This window comes from Varroa destructor, unplaced genomic scaffold (genome assembly GCF_002443255.2).
Source record: "Varroa destructor unplaced genomic scaffold, Vdes_3.0 BEIS01000002.1, whole genome shotgun sequence".
NCBI lineage: Eukaryota > Metazoa > Arthropoda > Arachnida > Mesostigmata > Varroidae > Varroa > Varroa destructor.
In genome coordinates, this window is record NW_019211455.1 from 15,297,895 (window position 1) to 15,319,667 (window position 21,773).

The following is a 21,773-nucleotide window of genomic DNA, read 5'->3' on the forward strand; positions in this document are numbered from 1 at the left end:
CTCGTCGCCCGCGCAGCAGACGACAACGACGGCAACAGTGTGCTCTCTGTGTTGTACACAGGGGGTTGCTACCCTTTCTCTCAAAACACGGGGCATTTGGGATCCCATCTTTGTTTGTGTTTTAGTCTCCTGTTAGCGCTCTTCTACGTTAGCCGCTCGCTTTCTTCGTAGTGGCAGTATTCAAATTTAGCTGCGCGCGAAATAACGGGCGTAATGTTTAACGGAGAGTGCATTATCATGGGAAACTATATATGTATAATGGTATGTTGCAAACATTGTTGTGGAACGTCGATTGATGTCAACTAGTGAATGAGCAATTTCGTTGTGATGAATGCTCATTAGTGGCCGATAAACTCTGAAAAGGAAGGTATCTATTGTCCGTGAACACAAGTGCTATGCTATGGAGGAGTTCAATGCTGATAACATACATGGGATTGCAAATTCGGAAAGATCTAAACCCGTGCGTATTTTTGGAGAGAAATTTTTCTAAATGGTTATACCAGATGAGGATATAGCCCGTCGGATGCGCTTGTTCTGTTCTTAAGTGGCAAAATATATGCAAAGTTTCCAAACTCCGAAATTTTAGATTTTGACTATATATATTTATAGAAAGCAAACGAGCTGAAATTCATGATAAATGTTTTGCTACATTAGTGGTAGAAACGTCATTAAACGCATCATCACAAGTTTTTTTTTCTGTAGTTATCATCTTGTAATAGACCTCTTAGCATGACTGATACTTAATTACGATGATTAGTTGTAAAGAAAATCAGTGGAGTACCGTCTATAGCAGGAGGACATTCCTTTGATCGGAAGGAGCCTAGAAAGTGACACATGTTTTGGCTTCAAATATAATAATTCAAAGTAGAACTTTGTTTAATTTTTTTTCTGTATACCACAGTTAGCTCTAGCCTCATTAAGTGCGTTAAAAATGACTATTTACGTACAAAATTCAATTGGTAAAGCGTTCGTAAACCGTTAACGCTAGTACTGTCGTATACATGCGCATCGAGCTATTTTTAACGTGCTAATTGTACCACATTCACTGTCTAATCTGAAACAATTAAAGAAAGGATTTATTCTGCGTGGATAAAAAACTAGCTTCTCGTATATTAACGACATTTGTAGCGGGTCTCAGACCAGTTACCTCTGCGGTAAAACTTGACAGTAACTTATCTCCTACATAGTTAGTTCATAACTGCTAATGGGTTACTTAACTGAAACGGTTCATATTGTTCAAATGCAATATATATTAATCATATGATTATTTTGAAGTCGCCATAGTGCTGGATTACTTCTCTCTGGCCAATACGGTCCTGCACGGATATTACTGGCCTGTCAGTTAAAACGGATTCGATTGTACTCTGATCATTAATTTCGATGTGCTAATCCATAATTAAGGTAATTGTTGTGTATCAAATCGCTCTGAGGAAGGGGAGAGTTATATGTTTCATACATCTATTTTAGTCAGCGGAGCTTTGCTCTGCAGTTAATAACGGCGTCGTTGCAGTCAGAGATAGGAAGCCCCAGAAAGTACTTTTACGTTTTGTAATTGGAGCACCTGAAAGCTTTCGAAGCCCACATTTATCACTTATAAACACTTACAATTATGCAACTAACTTACGAACTAGTTATGCATCCGCGCCAATGGTGCCCCTCAAACGGCATGAGTCGTGTCACATGTCATATGGCCTAGATCACTTTTTAGTCACGGAACCATTTAGCAAATGACTTTATGTGTGCCTATCATCCAGGTACGACGTCTGCAATTGACTAATTTATCAACTTTTTCGTTCAGGTTTTGGGAAAACTTTTGTATTAAACACTGTGCTGATAGATAACTTGAGTTTATTTTCCAACGTGACACACTCACGGAGCAGTATGCATCTAATACTTTTTGCTGAATGGCACAAATTGTTTGATCAGGTCGCGTATTTTCCTTTTACGTTTCGGCGTCTCGTGGCACCTATCGAACTCGTTTTCGAGCACCTTGCTTGATCCAAATCATGGATGCCTGTGCTACTTTTTTCTTGTGCTGATGGCTTGCTCCATCCCCTAGAAGACCCTATGAGGGACGTGAGGTGACTAGATCGAATATAAAATTTTAATTAATATAATCGAATTTAAAAATTAAGTTAATTAATTTTAAGCTGACGATTCCGTTGAAAGATAGCTCAAGTAAATCGTTAATTGGAGAGATGTCGCCGTGTAAATTTACCTTTTTGCCCAGTGAACCCATATTCATACCTCGCAGAGTGTTTTTATCTGAACAACTTACGCTCTGTTAAGTTCAAAGATATAAACCTAGGCCTATCATTATGAAAGGGATCTTCAGCCTTAACAATTACGTTTGAATCGGTCTCTCCAAGAGCCAACACATCAATCAGAATCCCGTTGTTCGAGAGCACGTAGGCTGTACTTCTTATCAGCTGTCATCTCATGTACCAGTGTCTAGGAAAGGTAAAAGAATATGTGCATTTGTACTACGGGAGCGCTCACTACAATACCGCTGTGGTGAGCTCCAGCTTATTGAGCGTCAAGCGACGAACCAAGCTGAATAGGAAAGCATTTTGGGCATTTAGATTTCATCAAGAGGGAGGAAAGCTAAGCGTATCACGGTTCATTCGGCCACCGTTTCATATGTTTATATTTTTCTATTGAATCTTTGGAAGGTTTTTTTATTGGGTTTTCGTTAGCAGCTTTAACATTTGAATGTTGAATATTGAAAATATAGAAATTTTCACACTTTTCCACTTCGTAACGATTGCAGTAATACTTATTTTTAAAGCAGTTCATATAGACCTGATGGTTACACCCAACGCGATACATGATTGACTTCAATATAGGCAGGACTTTGATACTTGAATAACTATTTTCGACTCAATAGGTAAATGGCGAGCTGGCTATGCGGTACACCGTAGACGATTTTATACTTTAAGTCGCGGTGAACGCTCTTCTGAACAGCTCATCGACCTTAAATGTTACTTTGAATTGCTATACCTTTAAGCAGAATACGTTCAGAACTACCAACAAGTCCGACGAAGTATGTTTAAGGATCTGCTGTAAAACGTTGTGTTGCGTTGTGACGAAAAGCATATGGAACCTTGTTGTTTTACAAACAAAAAATAATTGCATTCATATTTTATGAAACATTTAAAAAAATTCTAAATACTTAACTCTCTTATTATTAACTTATTTAATTTCGTCTGTAAAAATTAGCAATGATGCAAACTAATCTTCATTTTATTACAGGAATATCGCTAGTCTCGACTTTAGCCATGCGTGAAGTTTATCGAAGGGCGTTCCTTTATCTATCGAACCATAATTACGTCTTCGATCTACATGTAACTACGCCAGAGGCCACTATGAGAGGTGAACCTATTTTCTACGGAATTTATGCTTTTGTAATTTACTCAGATTGTTTCAAATAAAAATTAAAAATTTCAGTTCTAAAGACTGTGTATCCATCCACTTAAAGCCAGCGATACCCTCGTACGTTGCTAGAAATCTGAAAGGTCGCATGACTGGACGTAAACATCCTGTGCATAGGGTGGTCGCAGCAGCAAAAATGTGTTCTGCCGAGTTCCTGGCTTCACGCCTTCAGCAAATATCCAGGCACATATCAACACTCCAAGTTAGTAATGCTCGAATAAGAGTTATCGTTATGAATTGGGAATAATTTGTTGTACCATTCCCTTGCGCACAATGTGGCTAATCAAAATCACAGTTCGTCTAGACTCTTGTATAAAGCTATTTCGAAAATCGCGAACAAAAGAGGGGAAACAGAAGGACAGCGATGGGCTAAAAATTTTATTTTTAAATAGACGTATTTGTGATAAACTAACCGTTACAAACGCCGTCGTGAAGGTTTGATTTTCCGTATGGTCCGTGGTGGAATTCATGCCCAGCAAAGCGAGTGATGTTGTCTATTTAATCGCTTTTCTTTTGCACTTATTGTCCTTCATAGCGCCCAAGAAAGAGGAACTTCATCGATATCCGTGAATTTTTGCTTCTGACTCGTAAGGTTCGTCTTGAAGGTTTTCGTTGCTGGAAGCTCACAGCGATAAGGTAGGTTACCGAATAGCAGCAGCGAGTCGGCTAAAACACACGCGACGTGATTTCAGGTAGCCCCAGTGCTTTTTAGAGGAAAAAGACTTTGACGCGATTTAATTGTCCGAGGTTTTCTACTGTAAGAGATTCTCAAATGACGCGTATCGTATATGCAACGATTGGATCTACTTTAAAACCAAACAGGCTAAGAGCGGGTGCATAGGACCAGCGATGAAACGATGCGATCAAGGCTGCCTTCCGGGATCTTTCGGTAACATGCGCATTAAAACTTCTGCTGTTCGCGGAAAATAGTTTCCTAGGTAACTCAAGGGGCCCCGTGGTAGCTTAACGGGAAACGTATCTGCCTGCTAGTCTTTGAAACATGTTGTTGTCTAGGTCCGAACCCGCGTACAGACCGACTTCTTTTGACTTCGTACTGAGAGCCAGTCGTCTGATGGAATGCTTACGGGCGATACCGAACATACGACCCGAAACATTCATCATAGAGATATTTCAAAAGAAGTACCAGATTTCTTCAGGTCTGCCGTCAACGAACAATCAAGCGAGAAGAAAGGTGAGAAATAATTAAAAGGGGACGTTGACTCCTTAGCTGATATCAGTTTAATTTAATCACTAAACCAATCAAAGACGCACTTGTTGAAGAGAAGCCATATGTTCTATTGGAGAACGCTATCAAATCAATCAACCTTTTATCTTATCAGTCCCTGTGGTGATGTTTACTGAAACTAATTTCGAGTATTAGCACATAGCCAAATATATAAATAAAAATAGCACAGGACAGACAACGCGCCTGTTAGTCTCATATGTTGTCAAAGCTTTTCTAAGGGCTGTCGACCAGGCGTTTTTTAGTATATAAGTTTCATGGTCAAACACTGGATACTGAAATATTGTATACATTTGTGTGTATTGCTCCTTAAATGTTAGTAGTGCCAAGCACGATTGTAGCGCTAACTCAAGGCATCACGTCTACACTACATTTTACGTCACCTGTACGTAATATTACGATAAAAAGCAGGTGAAAGAATTCGAACAGATGCGATCCCATGAGAATTCATCGAAACTCAAGCTTCGACAGGGCAGAGTGATCTTCTTTGTTTTGTCGTTCATCGAGAATACAGATTGCTTGGCTCCTGCTAGCTAAGGACCGTAAGAAATAGATGACTCACTGTTTGAAGCACGCAGTAAAATACGGGCTAACGGCCTGGTTAAATAGAATGATGATGTTCTTACTAGCGGCAAGAATTGTAGGGAATAGTTATCCACATTTAACATTATAAAACAATCGTTGTATCAACTCACCGACTGTAGTGTCAGGAATGGTTGGACAGCATATGAAACTGTCTACAAGGCTCCCTTTAATTAATATGATAGAATTAGACCGAAAAGAATTTCTTGGAATCATTCTTCTATTTTCACCAAAAATCTATAGTGTTATATATATATATATATAACACTATAACGATATATATATATATATATATATATATATATATATAACGAGACCACACTCGAGCAAGATTGGCACAAATAGCAAATTTAACTTAAAAAAAGATGTTTTTTTATGAAACCTTCATTTCATCAAGGTGCATATTCAAGGTACGCTTCACCACCATCGGGCTTTTCACTGTCCGCGTGACAAAGGCTGGTTTAGTGGAGAGCACGTTTAAGTTTTTGTTGACCTGATGACGCAATGTGAATTATCTAGTTAAAGTAACTTTTATGATGAAGCAATGATCTAAGTGTTCTTGCGATATACACACTTCATTATAGCGGTCGAAGTTCAACTGGAATTAACAACTCGTTTTGGTCGCGGTAATGTATATATCTTAAGCTTTATCCATGGTTGTTTTTGAACTGGTCAAGATTTCTGAACGGTATTTTCGTTTTTTTTTGCATCATAAATTTATGCTAGACTGGGAAAGTATCCGTCGTCATCTGACGAGTTCATTTGAAGCGTTTCAATTACCAGCAGCATTCTAAAAGCAATCCAGCATCAGATATTTTCCATTTTTTATAACAGACTATATTGAGTTTTATTTGCCGGTATCGTAGACGATTTCATAACTGTCGTCCAATCTCAAGGAAAAAAATCTTCGATTCTGCTCTTCCATCCATCATCATTACCATTTTATTTATTATAAGTGATTAAACCTGTTCCTCTACGCCTTTTCAGATTACTTACGATAATATACATGGCAATAACAAAAGGAGTTTTCACTTGAACGGAATACCTAGGAGGGGCCCTCAAGCCTCTGCGCTGTCAGTATTATGCAATGTCAAGGGTGATGATTTTTCCATTGCCCTGCACGTCGATCCGCACGCTCAAATGCAGGGAAAACGAACCAAAGTAAGTCGACATTGAGATTAAAATTTGGCTTCAGATTAACCCGCGGACATGAAGCATTTATTAGAAAGTGTTGGATTATTTTCTACAAGGTATCTTGTTGATATGGGGATATTAGGGGAAAACGATATATATGTAAGTTGCATTCTTCCGTAATCATCCGTAAAAATGTCTCAGTAGCTTTTGAGCTGTGTCTGTATATTGCTGTGATTGATGCGTGTGTTTTTATGGCATCCGCCGTGGTTCTTCTCCTCTTTACTAGGAGAGTGGCTGTAGCAGGTCTCTCTCGGTTAAGTCAAAACAAAGATAAGCGCAGTGCGTCAAGATAATAGGGCGGCTTTAGACGATGCGAAGAGTGCACCGTTCGTCCGACAGGGAGCCCAGGGAAGTCTTTTTTTTCAAAATGTGCCGGTAAGTTGCAGAAGGCACCACTTAAAAATAAACAAAAATAAGAACTTAGTTCGAACTAGAGCTAAATTTACGAATGAAAAAAAAAGTTCTAAAATATACGGCGTTACGGCCTGTGTCGCCTGTTAACTATACCAGCTGTGATGAATACAGATTCTGTAGAGTTGCTTCGTGATTTTTAGGCGTATCCGCCACTTGATGGGTTTGAGAAAGAATGATGGGTAAGTTATGATAATTTTTTTGTCTACCTTCTGCTGAAATATCATAGCTTTGAACACTTTCTGAAGCGATGAGGCTTGAAATTTTGTCAGCTGACACAGCAAAAGTTCTATGCAATTTCTGATCCTTGATTTTATTAGGTTAACTATAAACTTATTTAAGGACATAGGGAGCTCAAACAGGAAAATAGAGATTCGTTGCCTGGCTTATAATTCTCATACACCAAGTAAATTCACAAAACTATCTTTATAGCCTGATTATTTTAGAAAATGATTCGTATCTGTAAAATATCTATTAGTCGAAAAATCGCACATTTACATAGAGGAAAGGGCCAGAAATGCGCATTTCCTTTGTTCCCTCTAACTTATTAACGGTGAATTAATGGTGAATGCAAAATCTCTATACAAGGGCCAGTGTGTTCTGCAAGGAACTGCGCGTGAATTGGAAACTTAGAAGCAACTTTTTTGGTCTATGAACACTTAATTTTGCTGGCGTATAAAATCAGTGCTTATTGTTTGATTTGTTCAGTCGTGTGGATTGTATATATCAAAATTCATTATTATATTATTGGACCCGCTTAGGTGTTTCCTCAACGTCTTGAATACTATAAGCATATGAGCTCGACACTCACAAGGATAGAAGTTACTTATTTACGTTCTAAGCAATACTACTGTCCGAAATTTTGTGATCGAATTGTTACAAAACAACTGAGAGCTAATATTTTTCACTACTATCACTTTAACACTAACAGAAATGAGGATTTTTGCGTTCTTCTGCTAGAGATAATTGTTCTATCTAGTCCATTTTTATGAGACCTCTCTGTTAATTGAAATGGAGCCAAATAGGCATCGAATAATGAAGATGTTAAAAGCGCTGAAGGTTTGATGTGGCATGATTACTGAGCACGAACATGACAGCAAATAAAGCCCAAGACAGGTTAGTGTCTTTTTTTATAATCTTTACTTTCACTGCTTGTTCATACGGGTCTGATCTCACTGGTAGGCTTTGTTGTCTCAGCTCCAATAGACCTATCTAGATCTCAATTTACGTACTGTCTATACTAGCTGAAGATCATTTCATTGAGAATTCTCGCAAATAATTTTTACAATTAAACATCTCTGTCTTTTAGATTTTACATCCGGTGTATGTCAGACGGTTGGCTGGCTCTCAGCACGAAAAGAAGTCAGTCCGCCTATGTCCGGGCTTGAACCTACATCACGTGTTCCTAAGACAAATACGTTACCCTGTATCACTAAGCGATCACCCTACAATGAAACCTACTCAGCTTTAATTAGCCTAATAAGAATGCAACGGATTTTTGTGCAACTATGCCCCTACAATGCAAAGTCGGTTTAAAAACAAGATTAAAGTAGTAACAGACATAGAACAAAGGCTTCTAGTAGACAAATGGTTCGCCTTATGTCAACTTTCCATCGCTTTAGATTGGCGTGAATGCATGTAAAAAGGATCGCTTCGCACTTAGTAAGGGCTCGTCCTATACAACAAACACGGCACTCTGCATCGGCTTTAAAGTTTGAGGAAAGATTTTGTAAAACTCGCCGGTGCTTGCGGTTTCTGGCCCAGATTGCTTTCACTAAAAACTATATTCCTATCTCCCGGGAAAAAAGGGTAGTACTCACCACGCAGTGCGATCAACGAGATTGTATATTTTGAAATTCAGGTCCCCAGTGAGTCAGTTTTATCTTCGGTGGATGGCGTAGTTTAAATAGATCGAAAGCCTTAAAGCCGTGTAAAACTATTCAAGGTCTCACGTAAGAAGCTATAGTTGCGCATCCGTGGGAGTGCTCACATGTACAGAGCTATAGCTAAAAGACTACAGTGAACTTCTACCAAGCATACATCATTCACCCCGCGGTTATAGAGGTCGTTAAGACAGGAGAACAGTTTCAAGGGCATTTCTATACGACCTAGGGAATATAGTTGGAAGGATAACAGATTATGGGAGAAATTAAAGGCGAGACAGGCCAGTTTGAAATGGCTACTCTATCGATGATATGAAAATACTTTTTAAAGTACATGCTGTCGCTATCTACTTCATGGCATTTTTACATTATCTTAAAATTATAAACGACGGTCGAATCCATGATCGCGCGAAATGATTTCATGCAAGTGTCCCTGGTATATTGATGTATTACCTGATTGGATTAATAATCTGGAATAGTGCAATATTAGCGTGTTTACCTAGTGTACCTTGGAACACGTGGTGGGCTGGTTTAGGTTCGAAACCGGACGTGGACGTATTTCGTGTGGCGTTAGGAATCTGTCGTCTAAAGTAAAAGATCGCAGTATTATGGATGTCTCAGATGGTTGTTTAATAATAAGCCCTAAGTAGAATTGTACATTGTATTAAATTAAAACCAAAGTACATGGAACTCTGTCTTTGTATAATACATTCTCCTTAATTGAGTAAACAGCAGTAAACATACTACACTGTGACGCTTAAACGCATAAAGATATCTCTATCTTTCAACGTTAGAAACAAACAGCACCATGATAACCTTATTTTAAGGTAATTTTGTTATTGTTTATATAGCAAGCACAAAATGATGGCTTAGGACTCTCGGCATTTAGTAATGATTTTAAGGCTGTGTCCGCATAATTATGATTTGTCTACATTACTAACTATCAACAGTGTTTGGCTAACGTGATCGATTAACTTTGCGTACCTTTTTTTGTATAAAATAATAACGATCTTATCTAGATCAGTCGCAGTGCCACCAAGTAAACTAAATGAGCTTCATTAAAAGCCCAATCACTAATACAAACATAAAAAAATATTATAAGTTATTATTTAACAATCACTAAAAGTTCGATGTATTTTCATGACCCCTTTGTGGTAGGTTATAGGCCAAAAGCGTCTGTTGCTTTGCGCATACGCAGCGGTTGTGTGAATTGTTGGGTACCCATTGATTTTCACACGTTAATGTTTCGCACCGAACAGCTATTGAGCAAAATATAGCAATGTCAGTTCCTTTTTGAAGGGTTCCACAGAGAATATATATTTGTTATTTATTTGTGAACGAGCCGCATCTGCTGCGGTCGCTGCTGCAGTTGCAAGCTCGCCGTAATAGTGAGTCACTAACAAATACGTTATTGGGGGGCCATGCATAAGTAAATTGCAGCGCCGCAATGGCTCGCTAACTTAGCATTACTGCAATTGACGGTGTCATAGGGTGAAAATCGCGTATAAATATCGAATATGTTAGAGCCTAGGAATCCAAGAACGAAAACAATAACAATGGACTTTTTTTGGTATCGGCAATTGACGGCTAAGCGTACGTTGGCTCATCTTGAAATTTTTTTTGCATCTATGTCTGGTACCCTTATTTACAACCGTATCACTGACAACCAGCGCCCAACAAATAGTTATCAATCAACGAAAATAAATGTGGTACCAGCTGATCAAATGCAGCAGTTTTTAGGGAAACAATGCTTAAAAAGAACCATTATTTTAATCATTTATACTATTACTAAATACGAGAAGTGCTTTTGAAATTGCCGGGAAAATTCAATAATCATAGATAGGTTTGTATTTCCGTAGATAAAAAGGCTACGGCCCGCACTTTTCGAATGGTCGTGACAATGTACAAATATTAAAATATTTTCGTTATTTTGAAATAATGTTATGTAGATTTGCATTGATTGTTGTACTTCTAAGTGCGTGGTGCTATCCGAATAGCCACGCGTTGCTGTACCCCCGAGAAGGTCCTACGAGGCAGGTGAAACGTTTAGATGGGGTGTGGAATTTTAAGCTTGCGCCCATCAATAACCCAGACCAAGGATTTGTTGATGCCTGGCACAGCGACGCTTGGAACAAGGTATGTGTATCATGGAGATTACTTTTTTCATACTTTTCTTCAATGAACTTGGTCGTCGTTTATAAGTTGATGAAGAGTTAAACGTTTATTAAATAGAATCTAAGTGAATACAACAAATTGCTTTTCTTGGCAGGCATTTTATGCACTGCGCGACGTATATAAACAAGAACTAGAGAACCGTCAAGTTTAACATAAAGCAGGAAAATTTGTCATGATAGGAGAAATCAGTTTAATATCCTTAATATCCTAAGAGAGGAACGTGAGTGTACCAATACTAAACAAGTTCCTCTATCTGAGAATCTGATAGAATATAGCTGAAATGTTTATGAAAGTAAGACGCTCAGGATTCCTGTATGATGTTTAACTGGTAAATTACCTTTATGAGTCAAAGGAAGAAATATCCATTTAATAAACTTACCAAAGGCTTTACCCACCACATTAGTCATGTGCGCCATGAGAAAAAGATTTAAATTGTTGTTTCCATTATATGACGGTACACACTCCATCCATACACATTTATATTGCCAGCGTTAATCGCTTACGTTCTAAATCTTTTTCGACAGATGGGTCTCTCGTATGAGCCGATGCCAGTTCCTGCAAGCTACAACGACGTAGGCCAGGATAAGGCCCTACGCGATCACGTTGGTTGGGCCTGGTATCAGAAAGCCTTCTATGTACCGACAGCCTGGAAAAGCAAGAGAATAATGCTCTACTTCGGCAGCGCCCACTACAATACAATAGTGGTAACGTGCCTTTGGACGTACCCTTTAACAGTCATACGTCAAACAATGAATATGATAAAAACATGGAGGGTTGAGGATCGCTGGCTGACCTATTCGTTTTTTACATACGAAGAGCCAATTATTTAAAAAAAAATGTATTTTGTTTATTGTATTGTGTACAAAATGTTTATAAGATTATAAAGCTGTGAGCGCACAATGAAGTCCCCTATAAAAGTAGCCTGTGTGTTCTATCTTTTCTCGTGATCATTGCTCCTAGTTTGTCAACGGAAAACTGGTACTTCAACATGCCGTAGGCCATCTGCCGTTCGAAGCGCAAATCAACAATTTCCTTGTCAGCTCGTCCATCCCTAATATTCTCACCGTTGCCATTAACAATACGCTGACGTACGATACAATTCCGCAGGGAACCCTGATACTCAAGGTATTGTCTTTGTTTTTTGACCACTGACAAGCAAGCTATTGAAACGAACTGTTTGTTGGTAGTCATTGGGTTCAATGAAAAGTAAGTTAGTGAAACGCACGTCAAAGAACGTGCCTTTTACTACAGAAATCTTATTTAATAAGATTTAATAATCATTTAATGATTATTAATATTAATGTTGTGGCTAACACATTGTTGTTTTCTTTTTTGTTGTTCGGCAGATCAACAGTACAGGTTATCCGCCATTTTTCTACAGGAATACGGGCAATTTCGATTTCTTCAATTATGCAGGAATTCATCGAAGCGTTTTCTTGTACACAACTGAACAAGTTTACGTGTATGACGTTGATGTTAACACGGTTAAAGCCGATAAGAAAGGTATTTCTATCTTTATAAAAGAGCATTCATAATTTACAATTAATGCAGTTTTATCTAGTATTTAAGTTCTCGTACGACATCTATTCTGTGAATTTCTACTCTTTTGAAAATGTTAGCAACGATTGCGCGGTGAAGTTCTACAGCACCAAAAAAAAATAAGCTGCTTTTCATCTTAGGGAAATAGGCTAAAAGCAAAGATCATTTGACTTTTGGCTAACTTGGCCAATTCGAAAATTGAGTAAGACGTTGAAGTTGTTCTCCTGGTCGGAACAACAGCAACAACTTAATAGTAGGGTAGAGTTATCTTACATAAGTTGCTTGGTCTTTACCAGCAGAACACGCATACTTCTGGATTATGGCCTAGATCACCTCACTAGCCTAGTGGGGGCAAACATGTTATCCACTGCGTCGTTATCACGGGGACTGAAGGTTGGGTCAGCATACGTAACTCCTATTGCTCTTATTACTTGCTTCCAACAAAACTGTACGGTGCGCAGATGCACGTATAGAAGGTTATCGAGTATTGTTTTCATTTTTTTCTTTATTTATAAGAACTTGGAGTGATTAGGAAGCGAAAATTAATATTTATTTATATTTTTAGTTCTACCAGCCTTGCCATATCGCTAAGCCCCATTTTCATTGCCAACAAACACTATCCTGTGCTGTGTGTTTTATGACGTTATTAATCAAGTGTTTTTTCCCCAATTGTTGTGCTGATAGAATCGATTATCAGTTTCAATGTAGCTCACACTGGTTCATCTGCCCTCAGATGTCGTTTGTCTGTACGAGATAGGCAGGATAATGAGGTGCTCGTAACCGAAAATTGTTCCGGTCTATTTAAAATGAAAAACGCTCAACTGTGGTGGACTCACGATCTCAGCAAGGAACCCGGTACGTAATTACTTCTAGAACGATCTATGACAATCCTGTTATGACTATTTGTTAAAACCCAAGTTCTACAGATATATTGGCTTGTATAATTTGACTAGCGTATGTTGATATAAAGTTTATTTACCATTACTAAGCGAAGTGAGTGTAATAACCATAAACGCAAGAAGAGCATATGGCAAATTCTAGGTGACCTGACTTCGGAGGAAGAGGTGCATCCGCAAACATTGACTGATGCATTTTATGATTATATTTCAGGCTACCAGTACATAATGATGGTGAACGTGTTAAATGGAACTAAACTTATGGACTCGTACCCAGTTAAGTTTGGCATCCGAACGATTGAAGTCAACGGAGCACGATTTCTTCTCAATGGAGAAGATTTTTACTTCACTGGATTCGGTATGATCAGGCAAATGTGTAGCACTCTCAGTGCGTTGCGCTTAATGTATATTAGGTCCGGAAATCGTAACCTATAAAGCCCGTTAAGACAGTAGATAGAATCACTGTGCCATCGATAATAACAACAGAAGGTTATGATCGCCGTACCTTGATGTATCTAGGGCAGGGTAGAACTATTACCTGCGTACCGTAAAATCAGCAATGAAGTAACTGCAATGAAGTGAAATCGATGAGCCAGACGCAACAGATACTAAGCTAACAACAGACCTGGAGACGGGAAAGTACCGTTATTTGGTTCCCTGCAAACTATTTCTAAAAATATATCAATTGTTTTTACGAGAAATGAATGATAAAAATATGGTTGGTACTAGGAGATTTCATCTATTACTCTTATTAACAACTAAGACTCGTTGTTTATTAATTTGCTTGCGAGCAAATTTTGAACACTACCCTGGAACTGTTGTTTACGGTTATTTGGATGATTACTTACCAGAAGAGCAGAATGAAATTATTTTCTAGGTATTGTTATAATCCAAGTGCGTTCCTACCTGTCCACGATATTGTGACTGTACCAATAAGCGTCAGCCTTTCAGAAAAACTTGGCCCGCTTACGATAAATGATTGAGCCGTTGATTGATGTCAAATGATAGGCAAACATGAGGATTCCGACATTCGCGGTAGGGGCCTTGACAATGCCCTGAACGTGAAAGATATGAAGCTGGTAAAGTGGCTGGGAGCGAACTCGTTCCGTACTTCGCACTACCCCTATTCCGAAGAACTGATGGATCTCGCGGACGAAATGGGAATTGCCGTTATTGATGAAACTCCTGCAGTCGGTCTCATGAGGTTTTCCAGCAATGTTCTGCAGCTTCACAAGGACATCCTCACTGACTTGGTGCGTACGCCTTTGGACAATTGGAGTAGAATAGCAGATAAGCTGGATACCGCCAGATGAACTGTTAATTTGATGAATAAAGCAATTAAATAAATATTGACAGCTGGTTCAACATATGTCCAAATCTTACCATGTTACTTAGGACATCTCAGCGGACACAAAACGTGTGCGTCTTTCATATGACGCCACAAGCGCTAACCGGATGAGCCTTTTGCCTTCTGAATTATAGATTGACCGCGATAAGAATCGGCCGTCGGTATTTGTGTGGTCGGTAGCCAACGAACCAGAGTCGAACCAAAACTCGAGTCGGGATTACTTTCAACAGGGAAGTACTCGGAACACGCCGATCGTAAATCAAACCAATAGGCAAATCCTAGATGTTTTTTTAGGCGTTTTCGTTGCTTTTTTTCCCATATGTAAAGTTTTGTTATCGGTCAATTGTAGACAAGCAGTGAAATACATTATGAATGTCTATGTTAACGTGGTCAGTTTTGGCTTGAACTACTACAGATAGCATAATGGAGAGGGCATGATAAAAGTTTTTTGCGGTATTCCTTTGTTTCTATTTATCGTGGCAATTATTCTTTCGGATCCTGGTCACTGACACCTTTACGCAAGGCGATGGTCCTCTTGTTTGAGGCGGATCTGGTCTGAAAAAGCGTTAAGAATCATGATCTGCCAAATATACCCAAGCATTATCCAAAAAACCCTTGGGACTAGCGCTGTACTCATGTTTAAAGCCAAAGATTATTGTGTCGAAATTAATATAACACTCACAATATACTCTTAATAAACCGTATTTTCTGAACCGTTCCAAGAGGATCTCGTTTTACTGTTGTTATTCTAGGTTGTAAAACATGTGAAGAGTCTCGATAAATATCGACCAGTATCAGCTGCGCTGTCCGTCGGTCCCGATGAAGACCAAGTCGGTCAATTTATGGACGTGATCATGTTTAATAAATACGCTTCGTGGTACAGTGATTCCGGAGAGCTGGACGTTATTTACAGCCAAGCACGTATTTATGCCTATAAGTAGATTAGATAGATAACTTGCGTTTGCATAGTCTCACAAATAGGCTGGAAAAAATGTATACAGAAACGATTTGTAGCCAATGCTTCATTAACGCTATCGCTCCCACAATACTTACTAAAACTAACTGCTTCAACATACCTATGCAAGGAGCTTTCTAACTTACTCTGCGCTCAATACGCTGGACCCAGTCCTTTGCAGTCGAGCTTAAAGTCCTACCAAAGGCGCGGCGATATTTTTATATGTTACTAATATTTCGACGTTTCTGCACAGCTGAATTTTCCCGTTAGAGGTTTCTTAAAGACAACTTATTTTGACTAACTTTCTCATCGTCCGCTTTGACACAATGACTACTCGTTTACGCAGCTACTTCCGTAGTCTCATTAATTCTTCAGAGGTGAGACGATATTTTTAACTCGGCGATCTCTCAATTAATATTACCTTGTGGTAGCTTACGTATTACTTGCCTATACTGAGTGAGAGCGATTCGGTAAATCACAACTGGGCTGACTGAGATGGCTTCCAATTTTTGTAGCTGACATTTACCCGATGATGCTTTTAATGAACTGTTACAGATCATTGATTACTGCACTCGATGGTATACGAAACACAAGAAACCAGTAATGATTAGCGAGTATGGAGCTGATACAGTGTCAGGACTGCACGTCTCGCCGTCTTGGATGTTTAGCGAAGATTATCAGAGCGAGCTTCTAATTAAGCATCATCGGGCATTTGATCAGCTCCGCTCTCAGGGTTGGTTTATTGGAGAACACATCTGGAACTTTGCGGACTTTATGACGGCGCAAGGTCGGTTTTATATATATATATATACCTTCATAGATATATTACGCGGTCGTGTTCAATTAAGAAGATTGAGCATCATCTTTTTCGTCTACTCTTACATTATAATTGTCATTCATAGCACTATCTATTTGTGGGTCAGCAAGTGCCCTAACAGTCAGATTAGTTACATATATTTGCCGCAAGTATCGAACTCAGGTTTCATCTTAGGCCGTTTTGTTCTTTCTTTGAAGTGTAACAATTTTCGAAGCATTGTTTCAAACCTTGACTGCATCACAGGTACGACGCGAGTCATTGGTAATCGGAAAGGTGTTCTAACTCGACAGAGGCAGCCGAAGGCTGCCGCCAAAATCTTACGTTGCCGATATTACATGCTGGCTAGAATCAATACAACCGACGATTCTTTCTATTGTCCCGTGCCCAGCTCTTACTGGAGCTATCATACGACGCAGTGACCAAATAAGTGGGCCCATTGTCAAGACGATCTCGCGTTTGCTGCCTAAACAACATGCGTAATACGTAATGGCAATGGAGTGTACAAATATCCCCCGGAGGTTTCCGACTAAGCACATAAACATAAGATCATGTAAGCAAAAGTGAAACTAAAATAAAGCCGCAGTAGAAACGTTTAACTCTAATAATTGTATTCTGCTCGTTGCTGTCTATGAAGAAACTAAGCAAAAGGCTGGCGATAGGTGCGTCTTTCACAAGCTTTTAATATGAGGAGATACATCGAGTCGAACAAATTCGATAGGATCGTCCCTAACGCTTGATTCTGAAGCAGCCTTGAGCGGCTTCACTTTGCCTATCTACCACAACTCCACAATATTTAGTAATTAAAAATATGTGGAAATGGTAACTTTCATGCATTTTTAAGATAGCAGTTTATGAACGAGGGTATCTTATCAATAAAAGTGATTACCCAACTCTTCCAAGAAATTTAAAAATGAGGTGATTGCAGTTTAGTGCGAACCTAGGTAACAACATCAGTTAAATGAATTAGAATAGGTGACGTATTAGTCTGCTCGAAGTAAGCCGATTAAGGTCATTTAGGCTGAGATGAGCTAAAGCCTAGAAACATACTGAAATTAACGTTCTAACATACAAATAAAACGTGCGTTGATTATTACACTATGAAGGGTGAGTAGTCTGCGCAGTTTTCCGACGAAAAACGAAGTGAAACAATAAACCACCAACGACTAGAACGACCGCAACGACAGATGCTGTTGAGATCAGAATAATTTGGACATCTGAAAAAGAGGCTGCTGAAGTGTCCGTGCTGGCACTAGTTGTTTCCTGAGTGGCTGTAGTTTCCTGAGTGGCTGTAGTTTCCTGAGTGGCTGTAGTTTCCTGAGTGGCTGTAGTTTCCTGAGTGGCTGTAGTCTCCTGAGTGGCTGTAGTCTCCTGAGTGGCTGTAGTCTCCTGAGTGGCTGTAGTCTCCTGAGTGGCTGTAGTCTCCTGAGTGGCTGTAGTCTCCTGAGTGGCTGTAGTCTCCTGAGTGGCTGTAGTCTCCTGAGTGGCTGTAGTCTCCTGAGTGGCTGTAGTCTCCTGAGTGGCTGTAGTCTCCTGAGTGGCTGTAGTCTCCTGAGTGGCTGTAGTCTCCTGAGTGGCTGTAGTCTCCTGAGTGGCTGTAGTCTCCTGAGTGGCTGTAGTCTCCTGAGTGGCTGTAGTCTCCTGAGTGGCTGTAGTCTCCTGAGTGGCTGTAGTCTCCTGAGTGGCTGTAGTCTCCTGAGTGGCTGTAGTCTCCTGAGTGGCTGTAGTCTCCTGAGTGGCTGTAGTCTCCTGAGTGGCTGTAGTCTCCTGAGTGGCTGTAGTCTCCTGAGTGGCTGTAGTCTCCTGAGTGGCTGTAGTCTCCTGAGTGGCTGTAGTCTCCTGAGTGCCGTAGTCTCCTGAACTGCCGTAGTCTCCTGAGCTGCCGTAGTCTCCTGAGCTGCCGTAGTCTCCTGAGTGACCGTAGTCTCCTGAGTGACCGTATTCTTCTGAGTGGCCGTGTTCTCCTGAGTGATCGTATTCTCCTGAGTGGTCGTATTCTCCTGAGTGCCCGTAGTCTCCTGAGTGGCTGTAGTCTCCTGAGTGGCTGTAGTCTCCTGAGTGGCTGTAGTCTCCTGAGTGGCTGTAGTCTCCTGAGTGGCTGTAGTCTCCTGAGTGGCTGTAGTCTCCTGAGTGGCTGTAGTCTCCTGAGTGGCTGTAGTCTCCTGAGTGGCTGTAGTCTCCTGAGTGGCTGTAGTCTCCTGAGTGGCTGTAGTCTCCTGAGTGGCTGTAGTCTCCTGAGTGGCTGTAGTCTCCTGAGTGGCTGTAGTCTCCTGAGTGGCTGTAGTCTCCTGAGTGGCTGTAGTCTCCTGAGTGGCTGTAGTCTCCTGAGTGGCTGTAGTCTCCTGACTGGCTGTAGTCTCCTGACTGGCTGTAGTCTCCTGACTGGCTGTAGTTTCCTGAGCGGTTGTAGTTTCCTGGGCGCGTATGACTGTTTTATGAGAGATTGGTGTTCCTTTCGAGGCTGTCATTTTGTCAACTGTGGAAGTTACGTCCTGGATAGATGTCCTTTCCGAAACCGAAACAATTGTTTCCTCTAAATCGATCATTTTTTGAGAGGTCGTAGTTCCTGATACCAAGGAATTTTTTTTCCAATCCTGAGTGGTTGGCTCTTTAGAAATTTTGATTCCTTCTGAGCCCAGCATGTCACTGACTCCGGAACCTGTATCCTTTGTGGTTGTCATGTTCGAAATGAAAGGAGTTGTGTCCTTAAAAACAGCTGGCCTTAAGACAAGCATTGTTCGTAAAAGTTTTGGAAGGTTTCGTGAGAATGGTGTAGTGCTTTTGGGAGTACTAATTTCCCAATCTGAAGTAGCTCTTTCATCCGATGTAGTTGTCCGCAAAATAGAAGCAGAACACCATTCTGAAAAGACAATACGTCGCAAGTAACACAGAAAAATCACTCATAACTTTGCTTAGACCAAGCAGAGTAGTAATATTAATTATTCTATTTTTAGCAGCCATTAGTTACACACCAGAAGCTGAACGCGCCGGTCGGCCAAATTAAATATAATTAACAATTAGAGAACCCTCAAGAAACTTGGAATTTTTCCACTGCTTATGTAAAGCTAGAACTTTATCAAGCGTCGTCCAATAATTACAAATCAGTAGAATAAATACATTTACGAAGGTCAGACAGGCGGAAACGAAAATAAATACTGGGAATTGGCGCGGGCCATATTTAGTAGGGTTGCATCTGATTTTGAACTCGTAGCAAAGGTCAGTCATGTTATATTCTCGGATATATGTATGGAGTGAAAAAATAAAATACACCCTATTTCTAAATGCTACTTTAAACTAAAACGAGTATTTCGTAGGTTAGTAGATGGATTAATATGGACTCTTCTACAAAAAGTCAACGAAATGGTCAAATGTTGAGACCAATGCTGTCTTCGACAAGAGCTAAATAATAATAATAGTATCACAGAAAAGCTCCAATTTAGAGAAAAATAAATTTGCGAGTTTCGAGCTTGATATTCATAAGAAGTTCTAAAGATAGAGGATGTCACCCGTAAAAAAAGTACTTACTTAAGCACAATGCTACCATAAGCAGTTGTCGCCACAAAATTGTCATACTGTCAAAAAGCTTAACGTGGAACGATTCCCACGCCCAAAATTTGCTCGCGTTGAATACAGACTATACATCCACGAGACTGGCGTCCAGCTTTTTAAAAACGATATTAACGCCATTGAACGCCTCAGGCCAATTCACTCCCCCATTGTTTAGGGGCCAAAACTTGAGGGAGTTAGTTTGTGACGTAAAGCCTCTAACGCCAATAATCCGTACACGTCACGTTCCACTTGCTTAGACATCATTTAAACATTACGGAATCCTCGAGTTTCTACTTCACTATAATATGTATCTGCAAAAAATGCACAGTTCCTGATCTGATGCACTTACGACAACTAGCGGATTGGCTAGTGCGCTATCCAGCAACGAGCTTGGCTCAGTCCATTGAATTAAAATGCTGTCTAACGTTAATTAGCAATTGCTCTTAGGTTCAATTTTATTTAGAATACGTTCCAGCTATGTTATCCGACACGCCACTTCTATTGATATAAACGAGCTAATAAAGACGACGGCGCTGTGAGCCCATTTAACGCCCTCTATAACAAGCCAAATGTTTGGCAATAACTGTAAAAATTGCCGCTGTCAATATATACCATTGTGTAATCGTCAACCATTTTTGTCTCGATCGAGGTACTCGATTAATATCGTATAATGCTAACTATAATGTGCGGAGTAAACGCATTTGTCATCTGGCTGTTCTATGATAAATTTACTAAGACATTCAATATGTAGTGTAGTCGTACACAAAAGCGACTTTTTTTTTGTCCAGATTGCCAAGTAATGAACGATTAGCGCCACGTTCTTGTACAATAAAAGCTTTACTAATGGAATTGTCAAGCCTGCCCTTGCAATGCCATTTAAGCTACCATTGAAACGTACATTAATGAAATTAAATGGCCTGTGGACGCTGAGTGTGGTTCAGATATGACTAACGATTTTACCTGCGTATTACAAATTTAATTGACAAAAAAATTAAGTCGTCATACGCTCCAACGTATTATATACGACTGTTGCATTTAGGAAACGTTTGCAGAACATCAGAATGTATACGTATATATTAGTGCTATGGAAGATTTAAGAATAAGCAACATAAAGGCTTATATTTACTATAAATATTCGAGAATATACAAAGACCTGCCGCGTTCATAGCGGCTATTTAAGGGATCTGTCATCGAAAGAACGTCAGAGATGGAGTGCAACGCCCACGATTGGACCCCGTGTACGTGTTATCCGTTCACTGCAGAGAGATTAGTTCAGCAGGTCTACGATGGTACTGGCACTTTATCCAATTTGAATTGATCGTGTTATTGAGCCGTTTGCATCTAATTAACAGAAGTCTATTTATAGAAAGGACATCGGCAGGACACCATAGATATATGTCTTCTTAAACCGCTCCGAATGTCTCGACCGTCCTTAAAAGCCATATCTATTCAGACATAGTTATACATTTGTCAAGGAAAAAATTCTAATAACTGGCAATGAGATACACGAAAATAGCTTTTTATTTATACATGCCAAATATCATCTGTCCAGCTAAGAAACTGTCCAGGAAACTATTTATCTATTAATTACTGGCTACTCTGCTTAATTCATTCTATAGATAAGCCACCAAGCGATTACTGTCACAGGCGACTCGTGAAATTTTTGTCAGCAAATTCTGTAGACCTTGCATGAGAGCCTAGTCAGAACCTTAAATAGGACCGCTGTCCTTCTGCATCATCCCGATTATTTTA

The 21,773-nt window shown here is 39.7% G+C and overlaps 2 protein-coding genes across 9 annotated transcripts; one reads left to right on the forward strand and one right to left on the reverse strand.

Annotated features, from left to right (window-relative positions):
• The first annotated feature begins 127 nt into the window (after positions 1-127).
• Positions 128-17,080, forward strand: LOC111244572 (uncharacterized). 8 transcript variants are annotated; one of them, XM_086981107.1, is made up of 15 exons: positions 128-460; positions 3,253-3,372; positions 3,448-3,634; positions 3,968-4,068; positions 10,695-10,881; positions 11,445-11,624; positions 11,881-12,045; positions 12,267-12,423; positions 13,144-13,314; positions 13,570-13,713; positions 14,364-14,608; positions 14,838-14,931; positions 15,454-15,620; positions 16,214-16,445; positions 16,719-17,080. In XM_086981107.1, the coding sequence occupies exons 3-15, from the start codon at positions 3,521-3,523 to the stop codon at positions 16,892-16,894; spliced, it is 2,133 nt and encodes a 710-aa protein (XP_086837233.1). In that variant the 5' UTR covers positions 128-460; positions 3,253-3,372; positions 3,448-3,520; the 3' UTR covers positions 16,895-17,080. The 8 variants fall into 8 exon arrangements, with proteins under 8 accessions (XP_086837233.1, XP_086837235.1, XP_086837234.1 ...); XM_086981109.1 differs by having other exon boundaries at positions 10,722-10,881; XM_086981108.1 differs by having other exon boundaries at positions 3,479-3,634.
• Positions 17,081-17,357: 277 nt separating this feature from the next.
• Positions 17,358-21,686, reverse strand: LOC147757426 (uncharacterized). The gene is made up of 3 exons (XM_086982001.1): positions 19,998-21,686; positions 18,267-19,332; positions 17,358-17,412 (listed from the first exon to the last, which is right to left on the reverse strand). The coding sequence occupies exons 1-3, from the start codon at positions 20,041-20,043 to the stop codon at positions 17,358-17,360; spliced, it is 1,167 nt and encodes a 388-aa protein (XP_086838127.1). The 5' UTR covers positions 20,044-21,686.
• Positions 21,687-21,773: the final 87 nt, after the last annotated feature.

Excerpts from the sequence above, each read along its gene's own strand:
- LOC111244572 (XM_086981107.1), top strand. The coding sequence starts at position 3,521 with ATGACTGGACGTAAACATCCTGTGCATAGGGTGGTCGCAGCAGCAAAA. Across the intron at positions 4,069-10,694 it reads TGGAAGCTCACAGCGATAAG|ATTTGCATTGATTGTTGTAC; the intron begins GTAGGTTACCGA and ends AATGTTATGTAG. Across the intron at positions 12,424-13,143 it reads GGTTAAAGCCGATAAGAAAG|AATCGATTATCAGTTTCAAT; the intron begins GTATTTCTATCT and ends TTGTGCTGATAG.
- LOC147757426 (XM_086982001.1), bottom strand. The coding sequence starts at position 20,043 with ATGACAATTTTGTGGCGACAACTGCTTATGGTAGCATTGTGCTTAA. Across the intron at positions 19,333-19,997 it reads TATGGTAGCATTGTGCTTAA|AATGGTGTTCTGCTTCTATT; the intron begins GTAAGTACTTTT and ends TTGTCTTTTCAG. Across the intron at positions 17,413-18,266 it reads CAGCCACTCAGGAGACTACA|GTTCGCACTAAACTGCAATC; the intron begins GCCACTCAGGAG and ends GTTGTTACCTAG.